Genomic DNA, 19,103 nt, shown 5'->3' with positions numbered 1-19,103 from the left:
AGAATAGTATACACAAAAGAAGCTATTTATAACTCAAAGTTTAAATTTGAACTATTTGTGATTTGTTTATCAAACTATAAAGGATATAACTAGTGACAAATAAGAGTGAAGTACTTGTTAGATGCATGTTAAAAGAGGGACATCAATTCCTATCTACCCCTAAAAGTGGTTAAGAAGTTTTGGGACCAAATGGTAGCAGTAGCACAAAAAAATGTTGAAAACAAGATTACAAGGACTACAAATTTGTTGCGTGGCTGGCACGAGGTGACACTTTATGGCAGGGAGACTCCAATTAATGTCATAAAGAGAATTATTAGGACACATCATTGAAATTTGAAACTACAATAAAATTAAGTTGCAAATAATTGTTACTCCTTCCGTCCCTTTTTTATATGTCATCATTTTCTATAAATAGTTGATCCATAATACTTGTCATTTCATAAAATCAATGCATAAATTACCATATTATTCCTTTTTTACCCTTGTGAGTTATTAGCCTTGAAAATATACATTTGACAAAACTTAGAAAAGTTAAGTAAATGATTCATGTCCATTGGTTAAATTAATTAATCAAAATAAATTAATTCATATTCATTGATTGAAAACTTGAGTTCCAAAAAAAAATTAAACAAGGGCAGAAGGGTAAAGTTACATAATTTCTTAATGCAAGTGCAAAGTAAAAATGTGACATATAAAAAGGGACGGAGGGAGTACATATAATTTAGCCGGCTATAACGTTTTATTACTCCCTCTATTTAACAATATTTGTCCATTATTGACTTTTCATATTTCTCAAGCAACTATAAATAGAAGGATAATTTTACTATATCACATTTTGAATATAATAAATACAATGTCTTGAAAAATGTAACAGAGAAATGACTATTATTTTTAATAAGGATAAATTAGGAACTAAGTGTAAAATTATCCATTAATTTCATAAAGTAGCAAGTATTGTTGGACATCCCAAAATAGTATACTGGACAATTATTGTTGGACGGAGAGTATAAAACTTCTTGAAAATTGAACAATTAAGTTAATTTGAAAAATGAAAAATGTCTTAACAATTCAATTAATTTGAAATGGAAGGAGCAAGATGCTTTGAATTAGTTATTAGGTGCAAATACAATATTTCTTTTTCAAGAAATAATCAAAAAAGAAATTCTTCTTTATAGATTTATGTTATGAACTTAAATACTTCAAGAGAAAAATTATAGTAGAAGTTGCATTAATGATGTATTCTAGTAATTAACGAATTGAGTTGAGTACTTTCAAAATTTTATATTTAATTTATTAAAAAATAATATATATTCTGTGAAATTAATCGTTATTCGTATATTATGATTGAGTTGGAATATTCATTGTTTGTTGAGCTGAATTTATTGCGCACGAATCGGTGTGTTTCTTCGATCCCATGTTCGTACTTCAAAGATGTAAAAGCTCCAACTCATAGTCATAATGTAAATCCTCTTTTCAGGCCGTCTTAATCCCTAGGCCACTAAAGTCATCGTTTGTGTGCATGTATTTTGGAACTCCCATTTTTTAAAAACAATTATTATATATGTTATTTTAAAAAAAATTATATGTACTATGAATGTTATTATTTATACTAAGGACATTGCATATGAGATGAAAATAACCTAAATTTTGTAAGAAACAATTTTATGAAAATATGAATAGCGAAATCACAAAATCCCTTGAAGAATCTTTTAGAGTTAATTGCTTTATATATGTAGAGTAGATCAAACTATTTTTTCACTTCAAAATAGATTTTAACCAATTGAAGCATATGGAAATATTTTTGATTACTTATTTAGTGGTAAATTATTGAGATCACTAGATGATAAGAATTTTTAAAAAATATTGTCTTAACCTTGAACTTTCTTTAACATGTAATAGTTATTTTGATATTGATGGTTTAGATTATTTTTTTTTGAATTAAAAGTGTTAAGGGAAATAATACAAGTAGAAGATAATGATCTAATAAAAATACTCAATCTAATAAAAAGACTTGATTCTTTTCCAAATACACATATCGCTTATAGAATAATATTTTCCTGTAATCGTTTCCTCAGCCAAAAGAATTTTTTTCAAAATAAAAATTTGATTAAATATTCTTTAAGATCAACAATGTCTCAAGAGAGATTGAATGAATCATCTATATTATCATTTGAAAAGGACTCATTAAAATAAATTGATTATAAAACAGTACCTAATGACTTCGCATCTAAAATAGCTAAAAAAATAGATTTTAAATAAAAGTATATATGATGAAAACAATTAATTATTAGGGCCCATCTCTTAAGTTTCGCTTTAGATCCCCAATATTATTGAGTCGGTCCTACCTCTTTTTCAGTACCACATTCCAAAGGAGTTGTGTATATTGTACCTTGAGGGTTCGTTTTGGTTTATAATTGAGGTATTTTAGGACGATAATTGTGGAATTAAAATTAAGGGTATAACTTGAATAATTTATCTTATCTTCTACATGAGATAATTTATACCAAATAAAACTATAGGATATTTTAAAAATGTATAAAATCAAAACCAAACCAAAAGGTCGAATCAGTTAGATTCTCATCCCATTTTTCGATATTGTGATCATCTATCATGAATATTTGGTGGATCAATCGTAGAAGCTCCAGCATGGCCTCGAGGTGCAACAACTAGTGGTTGGCCTCTATCACGAATACAATTGATTTGTATAAAAACTTAGCTACTTTTAAGGAGGAGAGAGGCAAGTGAGATTGGGAAAAGGGGGAGGGGGGAGAGAGGCAAGCGAGATGAGAGAGACGAGCGAAATACGAAAGAGAGTTACAATTGATTTGTATATATGATCAATAATTGTGTATATGACTGATAATTGTATCACAAATACAATCGATACAATGATTTGTATCAATTAATACAAATGTATCAAAGACTATTGTATTCAATTCATTGATGCAAATCAATTGTATCACGTATATCGACGAATACACTCGTATCGCTATTATAATTCGTAATAAATTGTATTTGTATTCATATGTTGCCTTGTATATTGTATTTATGTGTTACTATGTGTATTTATGTTGCCATTTGTATTCGTATTCATATGTTGCCTTGTATATTTGTATCACTAATTGTTACCATTTATATTTGTATCATTGTTATCATTTGTATGGCAAAAAGAGATGGGAAGAGGCGAGAGAGGGGAGAGGCGCGCCAGAGAGTACAAAGAGAGAGAGAGGGGTGAGGGAGAGAAGAGAAAGAAATTTGCTATAAAATTCTAACTATAGCTACAAATTATAATTCTTTTAAATTGTATTGGTGTATAGTAAATACATATCATACGTTTGACTTCTTAATTTTTTCCTACTATTTACTATTCCCACCCCCCTCCCACCCTAATTTTCCACTTTTTAATCATTCTAGATAGTTAGACATTTGAAAAAATATCACGCAATAGTACATTTGAATGACGTTAATTAGTCATATATACCTAATAGTAATCTTATGATTAGTTTGTGGTGTACTATATTGGATAAACTTAATACATATGTTAGATTTAAACGCCCTTCCCTAACTCCTAACAGTTGAATTTCCACACATTAATTAATTATGACAAATCTCATACTTTGTATCATCCTATTATATGCATCATATTATAGTTAAAACATTTTTGTTAAAAATAACTTAATGTGGCAAAAACACTAGTATTACTACAACAAATTTCGACTCATGATAAAAATGATAGCTACAAAAGTTTATCATAAAAATTTGATATATCATTTCTTATGATAAATTATTATAATTCTTAAATCAAATCACAATTTTTAGTACTCGAAGCAAGTATATTTCATTAGTAATTTAGTATAATAAAGGCAACAAGAAAGTCGAAGAGTGAGTTAGAAAATGTTGACATGAAAAGGAAGCTTCTTAAAGTAAAGCAATGTGGAAAGGCATGGGCTGTATCACAAGGCAATTCTACGTGCTCAGTGGAACCCACTCTCATGATCCACTTGTTTAATTTTAGTGAATCATTATTTGAGTTTTGAAGTTGTATTTATTATAATTAAAAGAAATGGTTATGATCATATTATATTTGAAATTTATTGGCTCGATTGATATAAATTCATATTATGTATATGGCTTATTAAAGGGGGAAATATTTTCTACTAGAGATTTTTCCATTCTCAAGGTTTGAATCTAAATTTTTTAATTAAGGATGAAGAATCAATGAATCCATCTCACCACATGGTCAGAGTTTATTACCACTCATTAGTTGCATATATTAAATCAATAAATGTAAGAGATGTGTCTTTTATACATATATTTGTTAATTAATCATGGTTAGATGATATATATTTTCATGTTAAACTTTAATTTTGAAGGTTAAATTATTTGGGTTTGGTGTAAATATTGATACTGGCTAATACACCGCATTAGGGTTTGATTTTGAGGTTTATCGGTATGTTTTATTGGTTATCGGTTTATAGATATGTTAGATCGTTATAGAATTGACCATTATCGATTTAAGCGTTAAAGATGTTACACGAATTTTTAATTCAATGAAAATCACTTAAAAACAAAGTGACAAACCAATTAATGATGTAACTATGAACACGAGTTGACATTTTGCATCTTGCTTAGAAGCAAACATTGACATCTAATAGATAACTAAGAGTTTGAGACACTGAGAAGTAATAGTATGAAACTAAATCTTAAGTGAAAAACTTTTTATATAAAAAGGTATAATATATTTATCAATTTACTATCAGATTATCGGTTAATCACTTAAGAAAAAACTCATCCCCTATGTCATTAGAACAGGTAAGGAAGGCGCCTCCAATCACGGTACTGACAATTCAAGATGAACTCCTTTCATGCCAACAATAATAGTACTAAACTTTTAAAAGAAGAGAGATGATATACTATTTTTAGAATGTTCTTCCAATTTTACATTCATTAGTTAGTATTGGAATAAGTTATTAATTAATATTTAGTTATTTTAATCATAAATTTGACAATAATTAATAAGGGTAAAAATGGAAAGTTATACCTAATTTATGTCTTAAACTTCTTTTCTTAAAGGGTGTGAAACACCTCAACAATTTTATTAATTTGAAATGTAGGGAGTAATGTTTATGAGTAAGAGTTACTGTTAATTAAATTGAAAACTCTCTATATCACCTAATCATACTAAGTACTAAAAATTTAAATGCAACATAAATACACGGTGCATAAAATAGAATTTAGCAAACAAAAAACGAAAAATTACCTAAATAAACATCTTATTTTACCGTAGTTTTTAAAATTCTCTATCATTTAAAATTTTTTCAAAAATTCCCTCTTGAAGACATACTCTCCTCTTGCTGATACATCCTTATCTCCCTCTCGGATACATCCCTCACTTATGTATCCGGAAGTCCAGTGATGTATCCGGATGTCCTATCCCCTCTCTGATACATCTCTTATCTATGTATACGGATGTCTAATGTATCTGGAAGTCCAATGATACATAAATTTTAAGAAATTTTTGTAATTTAAAAAATAATAGCGAAATAATGTAATTAACTCTCAACACTTTGAGATTTAGATAAATTATAAAAAAAAAAAACGTTTTCCGTGCAGCACGAATTGGCTAACGTGCGCTGTGAGGTGCAATTAATCTCTAAACTACCCTCTGTCTGGCCCTTCTGCAACTCCGCCGTCACGCATACGAAACACAAAACGAATATTAATCAGCCCACTCCTTCCTACCCGTTCTCCACACCGCATTTTCCCGCTTAGCCCTCTTATAATAACACTAGTCATAAGAGCCCGTGTTAGTACAAATCTAATATATATTAATTTATTTATTATTATTTCAACTTATGTGACGTAAATAATTTTTGAAGAGTTGATTAATTTTTTAATATGTTTTTTCTTAAATATTTAAAGTTGTCAATTATTGTGATTTAGTATTTTTATGTAATTTTTGATAATATATGTTGCTCTTTCTGTCCTAATTTATTTGGTACCGTAGATTTTTTCTATGTCTTTTAATTTTTCAAGTTATTAGTTATTGTGATTTATCGTATATTTTACGTTATTTTTAAATAATATATGTTACTTCCTTTGTTCGAATTTATGTGACACATATTAAATTTTGAGAGTCGATCAAATTTTTATATGTCTATTAAATATTTTATATTGTTAATTATTGTGATTTATAGTACTTTTATGTAAATTTCAAATAATATATATGTTACATTCTTTGCCCCAATTTATATGACACTGATAGAATTTTGAGAACCATTCAAAACTTTTATATGTTTTTAGAATTTTTAAGTTATTAATTATTGTGACATGTAGTGCATTTTAGACATTTTCAAAAATATATATCGTATTCTAAAAAAAACAATAATTTTAAATATTTTAAATTGCTAATTATTGTGATTTATAATATTTTTTATGTAATTTTAAATATTTGACAAATTCAAAAAATATATAGAAATTTCAAAGCTGACCTCGAATAGAAGCAGATATGTCAATGAAAAGCTGCCTGCTTCCAACATTTGAAGTAGGCATCATGTCAACGAAGAGTTGCTGGAGCAAGCATGTCAACAAAGAGTTGTCTGATTCCAGCAATTAAAACAGGCATGTCAACGAAAAGCTACATGCTTCCAACATTTGAAGTAGGCATCATGTCAACGAAGAGTTCATGGAGCAGGCATGTCAACAAAGAGTTGCCTGATTTCAGCAGTTGAAGCAGACATGTGAACGAAAAGTTGTCTGATTCCAACAGTTGGAGCAGGCATGTTGACCCCAAACAGGTCAATGTTAGCCGATTATTAATAAGAGAAAAATATAATCCTTTCGTTTTAATTTACGCGACATCAAAATATTACATTTCATATATAAATTAAAATAGGAGGGAGATGAATTAACAATAGCAAATTCAATGATTAGAGTTAATATAAGTATTCGGTTTTTGTTCATGAGCTATTCTCCTCACCCCTACCCACCCACCCACCCACGCACCCCACCCCCAACCGAAAACACCGTCGATTTCGACTCTACATAGCAATAAGAGATCATTCAACAACTTCACTTTAACCCTCAAAATCTAAATCCAGACCCAAATTTCATCCAAATCTCATCAGATTTAACACTCCCAAATCTGCTGTCTATCGTTTTCTGGGTTTAATGCAGATGAAAGTGAGTGATGAATGAACGTAAAACTCCATGTGTGTATGTAGCTGTTTCTAGCATGCACCGCTTCACTACGTGTTATTGAGCTGATAATAGAGAGGTGGATAATATATTATGACGAATCAATTGGTGAAGGTGAAGAGGGATGTGATTGCGGCATGCATGACATGCCCTCTTTGTCATAAGCTCTTCAGAGATGCAACTACCATTTCCGAATGTCTTCATACGTGTGAGTTCCTTTTCTCTTTTCTCATGGGTCAATGTTACCTGTTTGAATTTTGAATTGGTTTCGATTTTTCCGATTGAACTGTTTCCAGTTGGTTTTACGATCTGGGTTTTGCTCTGTTTGCATCATCTTAGCTGGAGAGAGTTGTTTACCCATCTGGGTGTTTTTGCTTGCTCATTGTTTGAATTATTGTAAGGGAAATGTAATAGAACATGGGATATTTTTGTTTTTTTTTAGCTAAATGGGAACGGGATATCTGTTTGATCGATCCCATTGGGCAATTTGTGATATATATATATGGATGGTTTCGTTTCAGTGATATTTGTTTATTGATGTTGATTGACTTGATTTATTTGTATCCTACTGCTGCGGCAATTTGATCTCATTGACAAATTGGAGCACAGGGTAGGTGTTAATTTATGGTTGTTGCTTTATGCCTGTGTTTTGTGCGGAAGTGATTGTTTGTAATGAGATGTTTCTTTGTTCATGTAAGTATTCCTTTAGAAACTTTCACTGGTGTATATTGTGTGAAGCATCTTGTTGGATGAATGAGTTGAAGTTTGCTTACTTTCTTTTCTTTCCTTTTTAAATAAAAGCTTAGTGTTTTTGCATTTTGGTTCGGGTATTATCAAAGCTAGTAACTGTTTCTGCCAAAAAATATGACTACTGTTGTGACACTGTTCCTTCTGGAACTTTACTCAGTTTGCAGGAAATGCATCTACAAGAAGCTGTCCAATGAAGAAACTGAACACTGTCCAATTTGCAATATTGACTTAGGCTGTGTTCCTTTAGAGAAACTGAGGTCATATTATCTTCTAGCTCTTGTTCTTTTCCTTTTTCCGTAAATGCAAAAGATTGCTTCAGTACTCAGTTGACATATTAGTTTCTGTACGTTTATATAGCCTGAGGTTATATGTCTGGCTATAATGTTGCCTTCATACTTACTAGCTGACTCAAGATTGTTCCATGTTTAATTTGAGAGCAATGTGACATGTCCACCACAGTTGGGAACTTCTTCCTCCGCCTCATTCACCTTTCTTCTTTACGCACTCCATCTTCAAAGAGACAAGCTTGCTAGCTTTTTGTTGACATTTAGTTTTTTCCTGGGCCGTTTTTTACAAGGTTTGTTGTTCCTGGATATAGACAATCAGGTTTTCTCTTATTCTCATAGTGCTGTATGGGGTAGTTTGCTTCTAATGTATCACAATGAATGACTAAAGACTTAGAGTAACTGTAGTACACGTTTAATCAATCATCAATTATGTTATATCTGAAACTAGCCGGGATCTGCAATATGAATCCTCTATATCCGTTCAGATCTATTCATGCAAGTTTCACTCCAATACTACATAATCCGCCTCTTAAGGAAAATCAGGAGTTCCGTTAAAGTATAAGTTCTCTAAATTTGACAGTTGTCTCCACACTGAATGCAAGTCTTTTATCAGACTAAAAAGTTTAGTCTTTTGGTGGATACGTGACATAATGTTAGCTGCGGCTAAGTCTGAATCCCAACTAGTCATGTCATCACTCATCTATGGATCCTTTGTTTTCACCATGTTTTGCACTTGCTATGTCCATATTGATCACGAGGTCTTGAAGTTAACTCCCTCGATGGGTTTAGGTTTGCCTCACTCCTTTTAGTACTGTCAATCATCATAGTGACGCAACTACAGATTAGTGTATTTACTTAGTGACATGGTTAAACCATTTCAGATGAACTTCTCTCATTTTTTCCTGTGTGCTACTAGTTGCACCCCTTACACTTGTCGGATGCAATCATTTCTCTTTTGGATATGTTAGGTCTTTCAGGCCAAATATTCACCCCATATAACAATGTTGATCCACAACTGGTCATAAAATTTGCCTTTTGATCAATTTACGGAATTGGATCAGTAATTACAATTAATTCTGGGTACTGTTTGGAGGTTCTGCCGTCTGCGAAGTAAGACAAAAAAAGTAACAAGAAGAGACTGATTTTCGAAATATAGGGAGGAAAACTTGTAAATATGCAAAATTAGCTTCCTCTTATGCATATTATATTTACTTCCACAGTTGAGTGGAAGATGAAATTTTCCTGAGAATGGCATGTATTTTTTAAAATTATTTTACAACAGGCCAGATCATAATCTGCAAGATGTGAGAGCAAAGGTATTCCCATATAAGAGGCGAAAGGTGAATGCACCTGAAATTGTGACTTCAGTAGCATTGCCAGTGAGGAGAAAGGAGAGATCACTCTCGTCTCTTGTGGTCAGCACTCCAAGAGTATCTTCACAAACTGGAATAACAGGAAGAAGAACAAAATCGGTGGCAAGAAAAACATTACGGGGTTCCAACTTTTCAATTGAGAAATCTCTCAAGAAAGAAGAAGGTTCTGGAGAAGATCAGCTGGATAGCTCTAGCTCACTTGAGACTTTGAACAAGTTCACTCAGAACATAAGGCTGGTAAGTCATGTTCTTCAGATGTTAGGTGCGGTGCCTAAATTTGGACTTCATTAGATCTTATCTTTGCAATGTTTTGCACAGAACTGTGGTAATATTGTTACAGTCAATCATGTCAATTTTTTTTAATTTCTTTTTTTGCAGAATTCTTCCAGTGCTGAGCCTTCTAACCACCCTACACCTGATAAAGAAACTGAAAATGGCAGTCAACAGTGGGAAGGCAAAGTTGATTTGTGGAAACCTTTAAATTGTTTGGTGGAAGCAGCAAACAGGAGCAAATCTTCGAGGTTTACCTCACATGGTTCTACTGCTAAGTCAGAAGGTCTGCATTCCCATGACCGTGAGGGTCATGTCCGTAAAACTAAAGTCAAAGAACATGGACAGAAATTGAAGATCAAGGATGACAATAATAGTGATCCTGCACCTCCAGAATTTGACAAACCTAAAAAGTCGCGTAGAATTCGCCAAAAGAAGGCATCATTTTATGGAGAGTTTGATATTTCACCGCAAACTGTACTGGATGCAACCACTGCCAGATGTGAAAGGAGAATCTATCCAATATGGTTTTCATTGGTGGCCTCGGAAGACCAGTGAGCATCTGATTTATCTTATAGAATTTTTCTGTTTTACTTTTTTCAGAAACAAGATTGAATTTCCCATGTTTTAATTCTCCTAATGAATTTTCAGGGAGGGAGATGCACCCTTGCCACAGATTTCTGCAAGTTACTTGAGAATAAAGTAAGTTCGTTTTATTCCGTGAAACAATTGTTTTCTGATGATGCTCTTAGTATGCCTGTTAGTTCTTATAATTCATAAAGGTTGCCCCAAGAATATTTTAGCTACATGAATTTTGGTTCTTACAACCTTTTTAATCTTTTTCCTCTCCTTTCTGAGGTAAAATTCTGCAACTTGTCTATTTTTTGGTGGCTCTGGGGATGTCACATTGCATAAAGATAGAGAATATAAGCTAATAATGGTAACTTCTTAATGTTGCTTCAGAATCACTGAAACTGACTTTCAAAGTAGGATATGCTCTAAACGAGAGTACATTCAATTTGCTGTGGCAACAAGCCTGGCAGTTGATTTCAATTACCTTTATTTTGTGCATTTGATCACATCTGATCAGTAAAGTCACACATCATTTAGGGGGCAGCCAGCAATGATCAGGAAAGATATTATCTAAATTGAAGTTGCTAATTTGCTCTGGACTTGTGTGTGACTTTCTTTATTCTAACATAAAATGTTAGTTTAGTGGGTTATTATAATCAGATAGGTCGCTATCCATTTCTCTTTATTTTGTAGTGAAATTTTTATTAAAGTAATCTGAAAAAGTAAAACCTTGCCGTAGATGTACTTTCCTTGAATGTTGCATGTACCTGTCAACCACTGTCCACTTCAATAAGTTTGGTATTCGTGTGGTTGACCTATATCAAAATACATGTCATGTTTTTTGCTTGGCCATGTGAAATTTTCCCCTCCGAAATGAAACTAAAACTTATTATTGAAGGTTCATGGTTCTATGCTTACACCTTTCAGCTTTTAACAAAACTAAAGATACTCTATACCCATCATCCACTAAACTTGTTGAAGTGTGAGACCATCTCATCTAAAAGCTTAAGCTATTAGAGAGAGAAAACTTTTATTATTTAATTGTATTCTCAATACGCCTCCTCATGTGTGGGCCTGATTCTTTTTCATGGGTCAAGCTATTAGAGAGGTCAAGCTATTTTATTATTTAATTGTATTCTCAACACGCCCCTTCATGTGTGGGCCTGATTCTTTTTCATGTGCCAAGCACGTGGAAATTCTTTTTGATATGGGTGGCGGTGAGATTCGATCACATGACCCCTGGTTGCTCTGATACCATGTTCAAGTGTGAGACCATCTCATCTAAAAGCTTAAACTGTTAGAGAGAGCACACTTTTATTAGTTAATTGGATTTTCAACACAAACCATGGTTAATCTATCACCCCACTTTAGAGCCATTTTTCATAAAAGAACCACATATTGATAACCATTAAATCCGTTGTTGTTAGCTTCAAAATCGGTGGCTAATAGCCTGCTCCTCTACAGATTCTCCATTCAAATTCCAGACTTGGTTCATACAATGACTTGAACTCTTAACATGCGCCTACCACTCATACCCATTTAATGAAAGCCATCGGGCATGTAAACTTTTCTTCTCAATATTCAATTTTACTTGAAGAGATTTAATATTTTTCCAGAAAGAATGAGGAATCTGGTCTTGCTTTTGTTATTTTATTCTAAAAATCAAAAACAATATCTGCCACAGCTCTCACATCTCTTTTCCTCCTAGTTATTTTGGTTAATGCTTTTCTATGTGGTTGATGCCTTTTGTTTGGTATTTTATGTCCTTGATTCTTTTTTTCTGTTCTTTCTTCTTCATTTGATCTTTTGTTTTGTTTGATAAGGCTTTGTAGTTGTCTTTCTAGAACTGTTTGATATTCTGGGTAGATTTTTTTTTTTTCTTGCTTAAGGCAAAATACATTTTTCAGGTATCATAAATCTAGTCTAAGGACAGTTCTGCCGAGCAAGTTCTGTAGGTTCTCTTTAGCTCTGCCTATTAATCTATATTCGTTTGGTGAAGCTTTCCTGCAGTGCTGCTTTTCCATTATTCGGCAGTTCCCACTGCACCATCTGGTAAACCTCAGTTGGGTGCTGTTTGGGCCTTTATACTTAACCTGAGAAACCCGTGTGGGCAGAGAGGAACTGGAAATGGCATTCACTAAGATGACCCCTGCGCCTAAATGACTGAATACAATCATAAGTGCAAAGAGTTTCATGTACTAACTAGTTTACCTATGCTTTTGTATATCAAAAGGACTCATGAGAGCAACTGGCTTCAATTAGGTATTTACATATGGAACAACCAAAGGGGGACATAAGGTGTCTTTTAAGAACATTATTTAGTGGATTCTCACCAAGTCTTTTGCATTTGGACTTGGAGTAGTCATAGATCCTCTAAGGGATTGGAGTACAGACACTGATTGTTCCTTTTATCTATTTTAGTCAACAGGATGCATACTTTCTTTCCAAGACGTCATGCACACCCCAGTTATAATTTGGTTTTCTTTCTCTGGAGGAAGTGAAATTTGGAGCATAACAAATAGGTGCTGACCACGGAGATAAGGTACCTGATGGATTACTAGGAAAAAACTGCTGACCAATGTATTGAGGATTTGTTCTCCCCCTTCAGGACATGGCGAATGGGAATTATTTTGATAGGCCAGTATCCTGTAGGAATTGTAGCAACTTATGAGTGACCTGTCTTGTAATGTTAGTGTAAAGCATAAGCTAGTTACTTGGTTCACAATGATAATGCTGCTTCACCTTGGGTAGTATATAGCGAGTGCTAGCAAAATGGACCCATATTTCAATAACCCACCCATAGTTAAGCGGGTTGGGTCAGTATTAATTAAAATGGATAAAATTTGAGTTCAGGCCATTTTTGAACTGTGTAAAATGGGTCTCACAAGTTATTTACGGGTAAGATATGGGTTAACTATGTTGGGATAGCTTTCTGGTAAATCACTCATGGTACAGACTTTGTCCTTCATGTCACTCACATGTTTTAAAAATCTTTGCTCAGTCGATGCTTTTCAAATAATCTGACTTTGCTCTATTTTAGAAGAGGTATTCTCCATTATTAGCTCTCTGAGCATCTCAGACACGTGGCCACCAGAAGAAGCAACTTCTCGTAGCCTTTCTACTCTTGCAGTCGAATCCAGACCCAGTTTTTCTTATCTGATCTGAAGAACAAAATTCTGAATAAATGATCTAACATTACTATATTCATAATTATACTTGTTTTCCATCTTACGTATTTCCCAGCTACTGCAGCAGCCTTTTAGTCTATGATGCTCCTCAACCCTCAAAATTCTCTGGTTTCTTCCACATCAGTGCTGCTACTGATTTACTGTTGCAGCATGTTTCTACTGCCTAGAAGTTCGTCCAATGTTCAGAGTGATTGTTTGCTTCCGCACCTGCCATATAGATTTTTGTACTTCTTATTTTCATTTATTTCCACCCTTTGGATATATAATTCTAGTATTAATTAAATTGTGTGACCACTTCATCTAAAAGTTTAAGCGGCTAGAGAAGATACATTTGTTTATTTATATTAGGTCTGGAAAACATCCCTTCATGTGCGGGTTTGACTCTTTTTTCTTATCCCAAACACATGAAACTTCTTCTTTGATAATTGGTGGATGTGAGACTTGAATTTTGAAAATTTGCCTTCTCTGATACCATAAGTGTGTGCCTACTTCATTTAGAAGTATACATTTATACGTTAACATCCATGTTTGCTCAAATAGAAAACTATATCTCTAGTGATACGGTTAGCATGCCCTGCATCGAAATATGCTTTCATAAATTAAACTAAGGTGCTCGATCTTGAACTGAAAATGATCTCCTCTTCACGTGAAGTTTGAAATAGATGGAAGCTAGATAGGACTGAGTATGAAGTGTTCATTACATTTCTTTCCTCTGTTGCAATTTGGTCTATATCTTGTGACCTTATAAGGCCTCAGCAAACGAGATAATTTAATAAGAAAGAGGACATTATACTTTCCAATTTGAAATACTTATTATATACGAAACAAGAATCCTATCTTCAGGCCAGCAAAGTTCAGAAATCACAGTGCTACCTTTTTTTAATGGCTTATAACCAACAGTAATCTGAACTAAGTAATGAAAGCATGAAGTGATGTGTGCTTATGATAAAGTGATCTGGGAATTTTAAAAAGACAAAGGAATCACGGACAAAAAGAACCTTGCAATTTGATATCTAACATTAAAATTCCTAAATAGTTCAGAAGAATGAGAAATGGAAAAAATAGTTTTTGGGAAGATTAATTATGGGCCTGATGGCACCTAAATTCGCATCAGTAATCTGACTTACAAGTAGTTTTGGATGTATAACTAGCAAATAATGTACACGAATAAAACTTGGAAGATGAGATACGGAAAAAAATATGTAGGCAAACCTAAGATAATCATTCGGATGGATAAGCCATCGATGTTTGGCAGTGGAAGACACCTAGAGCCAAAAAGGGAATATAGTATTAGAGGCTAGAGAGAGCAGCTCAAGTTGGAAAAGTTTCTGTTTGCCAAAATTAAGATTAAGGTAGTCCATTTGTAGGAGTAGAATCACCAATATCTTTAACATTTTGAGACAGGTATTCTTGCATATTTTCTCATATATTCGTCTTTTGCAGGGATGGTAATATTCCAGTTTCTTTCATCCAAAAATACCTGATGCGGAAGTTGGATCTTAAGAGCGAAGATGAGGTGTTTTTCTTGCTTCGTAGTAATTTATAAACCAATGAACACCATTAGCATTTTATGCAACAATATATATCTTCTTTGGTGATATTAGATTGAAGTCTGGCGGACATGATTTTCTATACTTTTTAAAGACATTAGGTGCAATGGTCATCCAGTCTGGTTTTGAACTAGGCCGTGTTAATAAATTTCCACATGAACTAACTCAACTTTGGGGCAGGTAACACTCTACTTTACACAAGTGCAAAGATGAGGAATGGTAATGTGTGATGCTTGATGTTAAATGAAATTTCCCTTTTCGATTAGCAAGAAAGATCACCCATATGTCACAAGTATGGCGGACACTTTCTTCCTGGAAGATATCCTAGTATCGAAGGATAAAACAGAGAGAGAGAGAGAGTACTTGGAGCAAACTTCATTGGAAAACACATAGTAAACGATTTTCTTGTCTACTTTTATGCTGTGCTGACTCTTTAGTTTATTTTGTAGGTTGAGATTAGATGTATGGGACAAGCAATCGCCCCCAGTTTGCCACTGAACAGTTTGGGTGATATGTGGCTTCAAACTACCCCATCCGAAAGAATACCAGCAATTATTGGTTCATCGGCAAAGGATTTTGTTATGGCGCTAGCTTATGCTCGAAAGATCCCGGGCGTTCCAGCTTCTTAAGTTATTATCACTGCATTTCTATAATTGATTAACTACATGAGAGCTAATCATATGTTGAAGTAGTAGACCGGAATTGTTATACGAACCATTATGCCTCGAGTGGACATCATATTGTGAGTTGTAGACTAGTAGGTTGTTTTCAACTGCTGCGACTAGAATTGGTGCATATCAGCAGGAAATGAGGAACGAGATAACGAGGAAGATGATACTGAAATCCAAGTTTGGCCATTCTGGCCACCATGCTTTCAAGTTCACTCTCTCTCTGCAATGTGTTGTATGGTTGTACACTACCTTGTATTCATACGACGTGAATCTTGATAATGTTTTTTCATTCATGTCTTTCAAATCTCAAAATCTTAATATATATACAATTTAATTTATTTTTCCAAGGTACTAGTATTTCACCTGTGAGACTGCAGTTTGACAGTACATTTGGGGAACATTTCTATCTGACTGTAGAATGATGAATTGTACTGTTGTATTATAATTGCCATTCTGAGATGTAATTCAAGCGATTCATTTAGCTGCTATTCTAAAGATGTCCCCACCCTCTTTTTTCCAGGTAATCAAACTTCCTGTTGTTACTGTACGATGGTTTTGCCAGTTTTACAAATTCATCTCATATGAGTATTAATCAAGCGCATAACTCCATCCTACATGATTTTCGCGGAACGAACATGCTAAACCCCAATAAAGTGGCAATATTGTGAACGTTTGAACAATGTTTTATACAAATCAACTTGAATATAGACGACCTATTGAAACAATTCAGGATTGAGGTATTATTGATTGGTATGAAAAGCTCAGTTAACCTAATTAATGCATAAATTCGAGTTCAGTCAAACAGCATAAACCAGATTACAGAAGCAGATAGTATTGGACAACAAAATCGAATCATCATTCCAAATAATTCGTGTATCAATTCCTCCATTTGATTGCGCAGTAGCTTTGTATTTGCTATTTTCCAGATCTGTACGTATTATAGCTTCAAAATCACACATAGGTACCAACAAAAGAGTGCAATCCACCATCAGCGGCATCATCCTCTTCCAGAAACAAATCCTCTGTAATTCTAAAAGTTGCATGCAAAAAAATCAACACAATCCCTACAACAATCGACACCAACACATTCAACCAAACATGAGTGAGCATCAAGCTCACCACCGTAACAACTCCGAGAACAACCAGAACAATCCTATCATCAATCATACGATTAAAAACCATCAACGGTTCGTCGCGATGGAAGTATAAGAAAAACCAAGCTACGGACACGATTAAGAACACAATCATTGAAATTGGATGCCATAAAAGGCTTAAGAAGAGTATAACCAGTACAATCATCGCATAGTTGACCCGAAAATAGCTGAGATTTCGCTTGACCCGAGATGCGAAATCGCTGACGGAAATGGGTAGGGTATAGGAAGACGGGTGGGTCAATAGCTCTCTCCATGGACGACGACGAGCATAGAAGGAAAGCGTGCCGGATCTAGCCCGACTGAAAGAGAAGTCATAAGATGGACGCATGATTGATCGGAGGATTGTATTAGGGTTGCACTGTGATTCAGGTTGAAAGTTGAAACCTAGAAGAAGGGAATGGAATGTCTAATTGCACTTTTAGTCCCTCTAGTTGAGTATTACATATCTATTTTAAAAATAAAAATTTATTTTATTAAGAAATAAATTTTTTTCATATTTTATCTTTAGTATTAATTATTTAATCTTTATTTATTTTTTCAAAGTTTTTTTTTTTACAATAAAATGTAAATATTATTATACCAACAAAATGAATTACACATATGAAACACCTAGGGGTCGTTTGGTTAGAAACTAGTTATCCCAGGATTAACTATCCTGATTCCTGGGGTTAGTTATCCTGGGATAACTTATCACACCATGTATATGGGATAACTTATCCCATCACTACGCTATCAATGGTAGGACAAGTTATCCCAACCAAACAAGACATCTAAATTTTATCTCAGCACAATTTTTTTTATCCCAGAACTATTTATGCTTATCCCTCACACCAAACGAGCCCTTAGTTATTAGACAACCTTCTAGGAAGGGTTCCTAGTTAGCCTAAGCCTCAAACCACAAATAAATTAGTTACAAATTTTGTCTATATATCCCTTACACTTTCTAGCCATTCTTGATCCTCTATACATGTTGATTTCTCTCCTTAACAACTATTTGTAGTTGCTGAACTAAAAAAAATTGACATTGATATCATGACCTCTAAAAATCTTGATGTTCTGTGCATTTCAAATGTTGTACAACATCGCTCCATAGTTCACTGCCATAATTTCTTTCTTAAACCTCTTCCATTGTTTCTGTCTGATCCATTTGATGGTGTCTCCTACATCTTTAATTCTAGTGTTCACCTCAAGTCAATCCGCTATTTGTTGTCATACCTCACATGCTACTGGACATCTTGCAAATAAGTGTGTACTGCTTTCAACCTGTATCTATCTGATCACATAGGATTATCGCGATTGAGTCTCAACCTTATCATTCTTCCTTTTGTAGCAATATCCTCTGCACCTCTAACCATGAAAAAATATGTGCTTTAGTAGCAAGAGTTTACTCCATATCAGGCTGGATCCCCTAAATATAGGTCTGCCTCTCAATAACACTTTATAGCTCATTGAGATGGAAATATTCGTTTGTGTCTGTGAGTGTGTATTTTTCTTGATTATATCATGATTGCATATCTTTCTTACTTTTATTTAGTTGTTTTCAGTACCAAGTGCTGCCCTAAGGTGGTTGATGAGTCCATATATCCTTACCCCCTTTCATATATATGTTCTATACCCATTGAACCAACAATAGATCTTTCCTTTGATGCAACCACCACATCATTTATTGCTACATTCCATAATCTATAGTTCTTTATACATGTTTGAATCACCCTATGCCTTAATTCGTGCCATTTCACTAGAGAACTTTCTTTTTCACCTCAGTGATGCCCCATAAGAATTTTTCACATTTCTTCTCCATACCCTTAATTATACACTAAAAAAGCAAAAATAATAATACTAATAGATTTTCAGAAATTCGGTCATGAGAAAATAACAGAATTAATTATCTGAAGTCTGCCTTCATATGAATTATGATAGATGCCTAGTTTATGTTGCTCTAATTTTCTCAGTAATCTTGACTATATGCTGATGATAATCCATTTTACTCTGTTATTTGTGAGATAGTGGTAGCCCAAGATATCTAATAGGTAGTTAACTCCCCAGATTCAAACCTTATAATATTCAACAGTCTTTCCTTTATAGACTCT

At 33.6% G+C, this 19,103-nt stretch overlaps 3 protein-coding genes across 7 annotated transcripts in view; 1 reads left to right on the top strand and 2 right to left on the bottom strand.

Annotated features, from left to right (window-relative positions):
* The window catches only part of LOC125812740 (photosystem II reaction center W protein, chloroplastic-like), a 428,451-nt gene that overhangs the window by 68,369 nt on the left and 340,979 nt on the right, over positions 1-19,103 (bottom strand). The window lies entirely within an intron of this gene.
* LOC125812556 (E3 ubiquitin protein ligase DRIP2) lies at positions 7,010-15,826 on the top strand. 2 transcript variants are annotated; one of them, XM_049492042.1, is made up of 7 exons: positions 7,010-7,405; positions 8,105-8,204; positions 9,517-9,844; positions 9,986-10,431; positions 10,529-10,579; positions 15,082-15,154; positions 15,638-15,826. In XM_049492042.1, the coding sequence occupies exons 1-7, from the start codon at positions 7,291-7,293 to the stop codon at positions 15,815-15,817; spliced, it is 1,293 nt and encodes a 430-aa protein (XP_049347999.1). In that variant the 5' UTR covers positions 7,010-7,290; the 3' UTR covers positions 15,818-15,826. The 2 variants fall into 2 exon arrangements, with proteins under 2 accessions (XP_049347999.1, XP_049348007.1); XM_049492050.1 differs by lacking the exon at positions 8,105-8,204.
* Positions 16,757-17,398, bottom strand: LOC125812692 (PRA1 family protein F3-like). Its single transcript, XM_049492186.1, has one exon. The coding sequence runs from the start codon at positions 17,339-17,341 to the stop codon at positions 16,811-16,813; it is 531 nt and encodes a 176-aa protein (XP_049348143.1). The 5' UTR covers positions 17,342-17,398; the 3' UTR covers positions 16,757-16,810.

Source organism: Solanum verrucosum, unplaced genomic scaffold (genome assembly GCF_900185275.1).
Source record: "Solanum verrucosum unplaced genomic scaffold, falcon-dt-bn FXZP01000235.1, whole genome shotgun sequence".
Classification (NCBI taxonomy): domain Eukaryota; kingdom Viridiplantae; phylum Streptophyta; class Magnoliopsida; order Solanales; family Solanaceae; genus Solanum; species Solanum verrucosum.
This window is presented reverse-complemented; position numbering and strand designations above follow the sequence as displayed.

Coding starts and splice junctions, on each gene's coding strand:
- LOC125812556 (XM_049492042.1), top strand. CDS start 7,291: ATGACGAATCAATTGGTGAAGGTGAAGAGGGATGTGATTGCGGCATGC. Junction 10,432..10,528: donor TTGGTGGCCTCGGAAGACCA/GTGAGCATCTGA, acceptor ATGAATTTTCAG/GGAGGGAGATGCACCCTTGC. Junction 15,155..15,637: donor ATCTTAAGAGCGAAGATGAG/GTGTTTTTCTTG, acceptor TTTATTTTGTAG/GTTGAGATTAGATGTATGGG.
- LOC125812692 (XM_049492186.1), bottom strand. CDS start 17,341: ATGCGTCCATCTTATGACTTCTCTTTCAGTCGGGCTAGATCCGGCACG.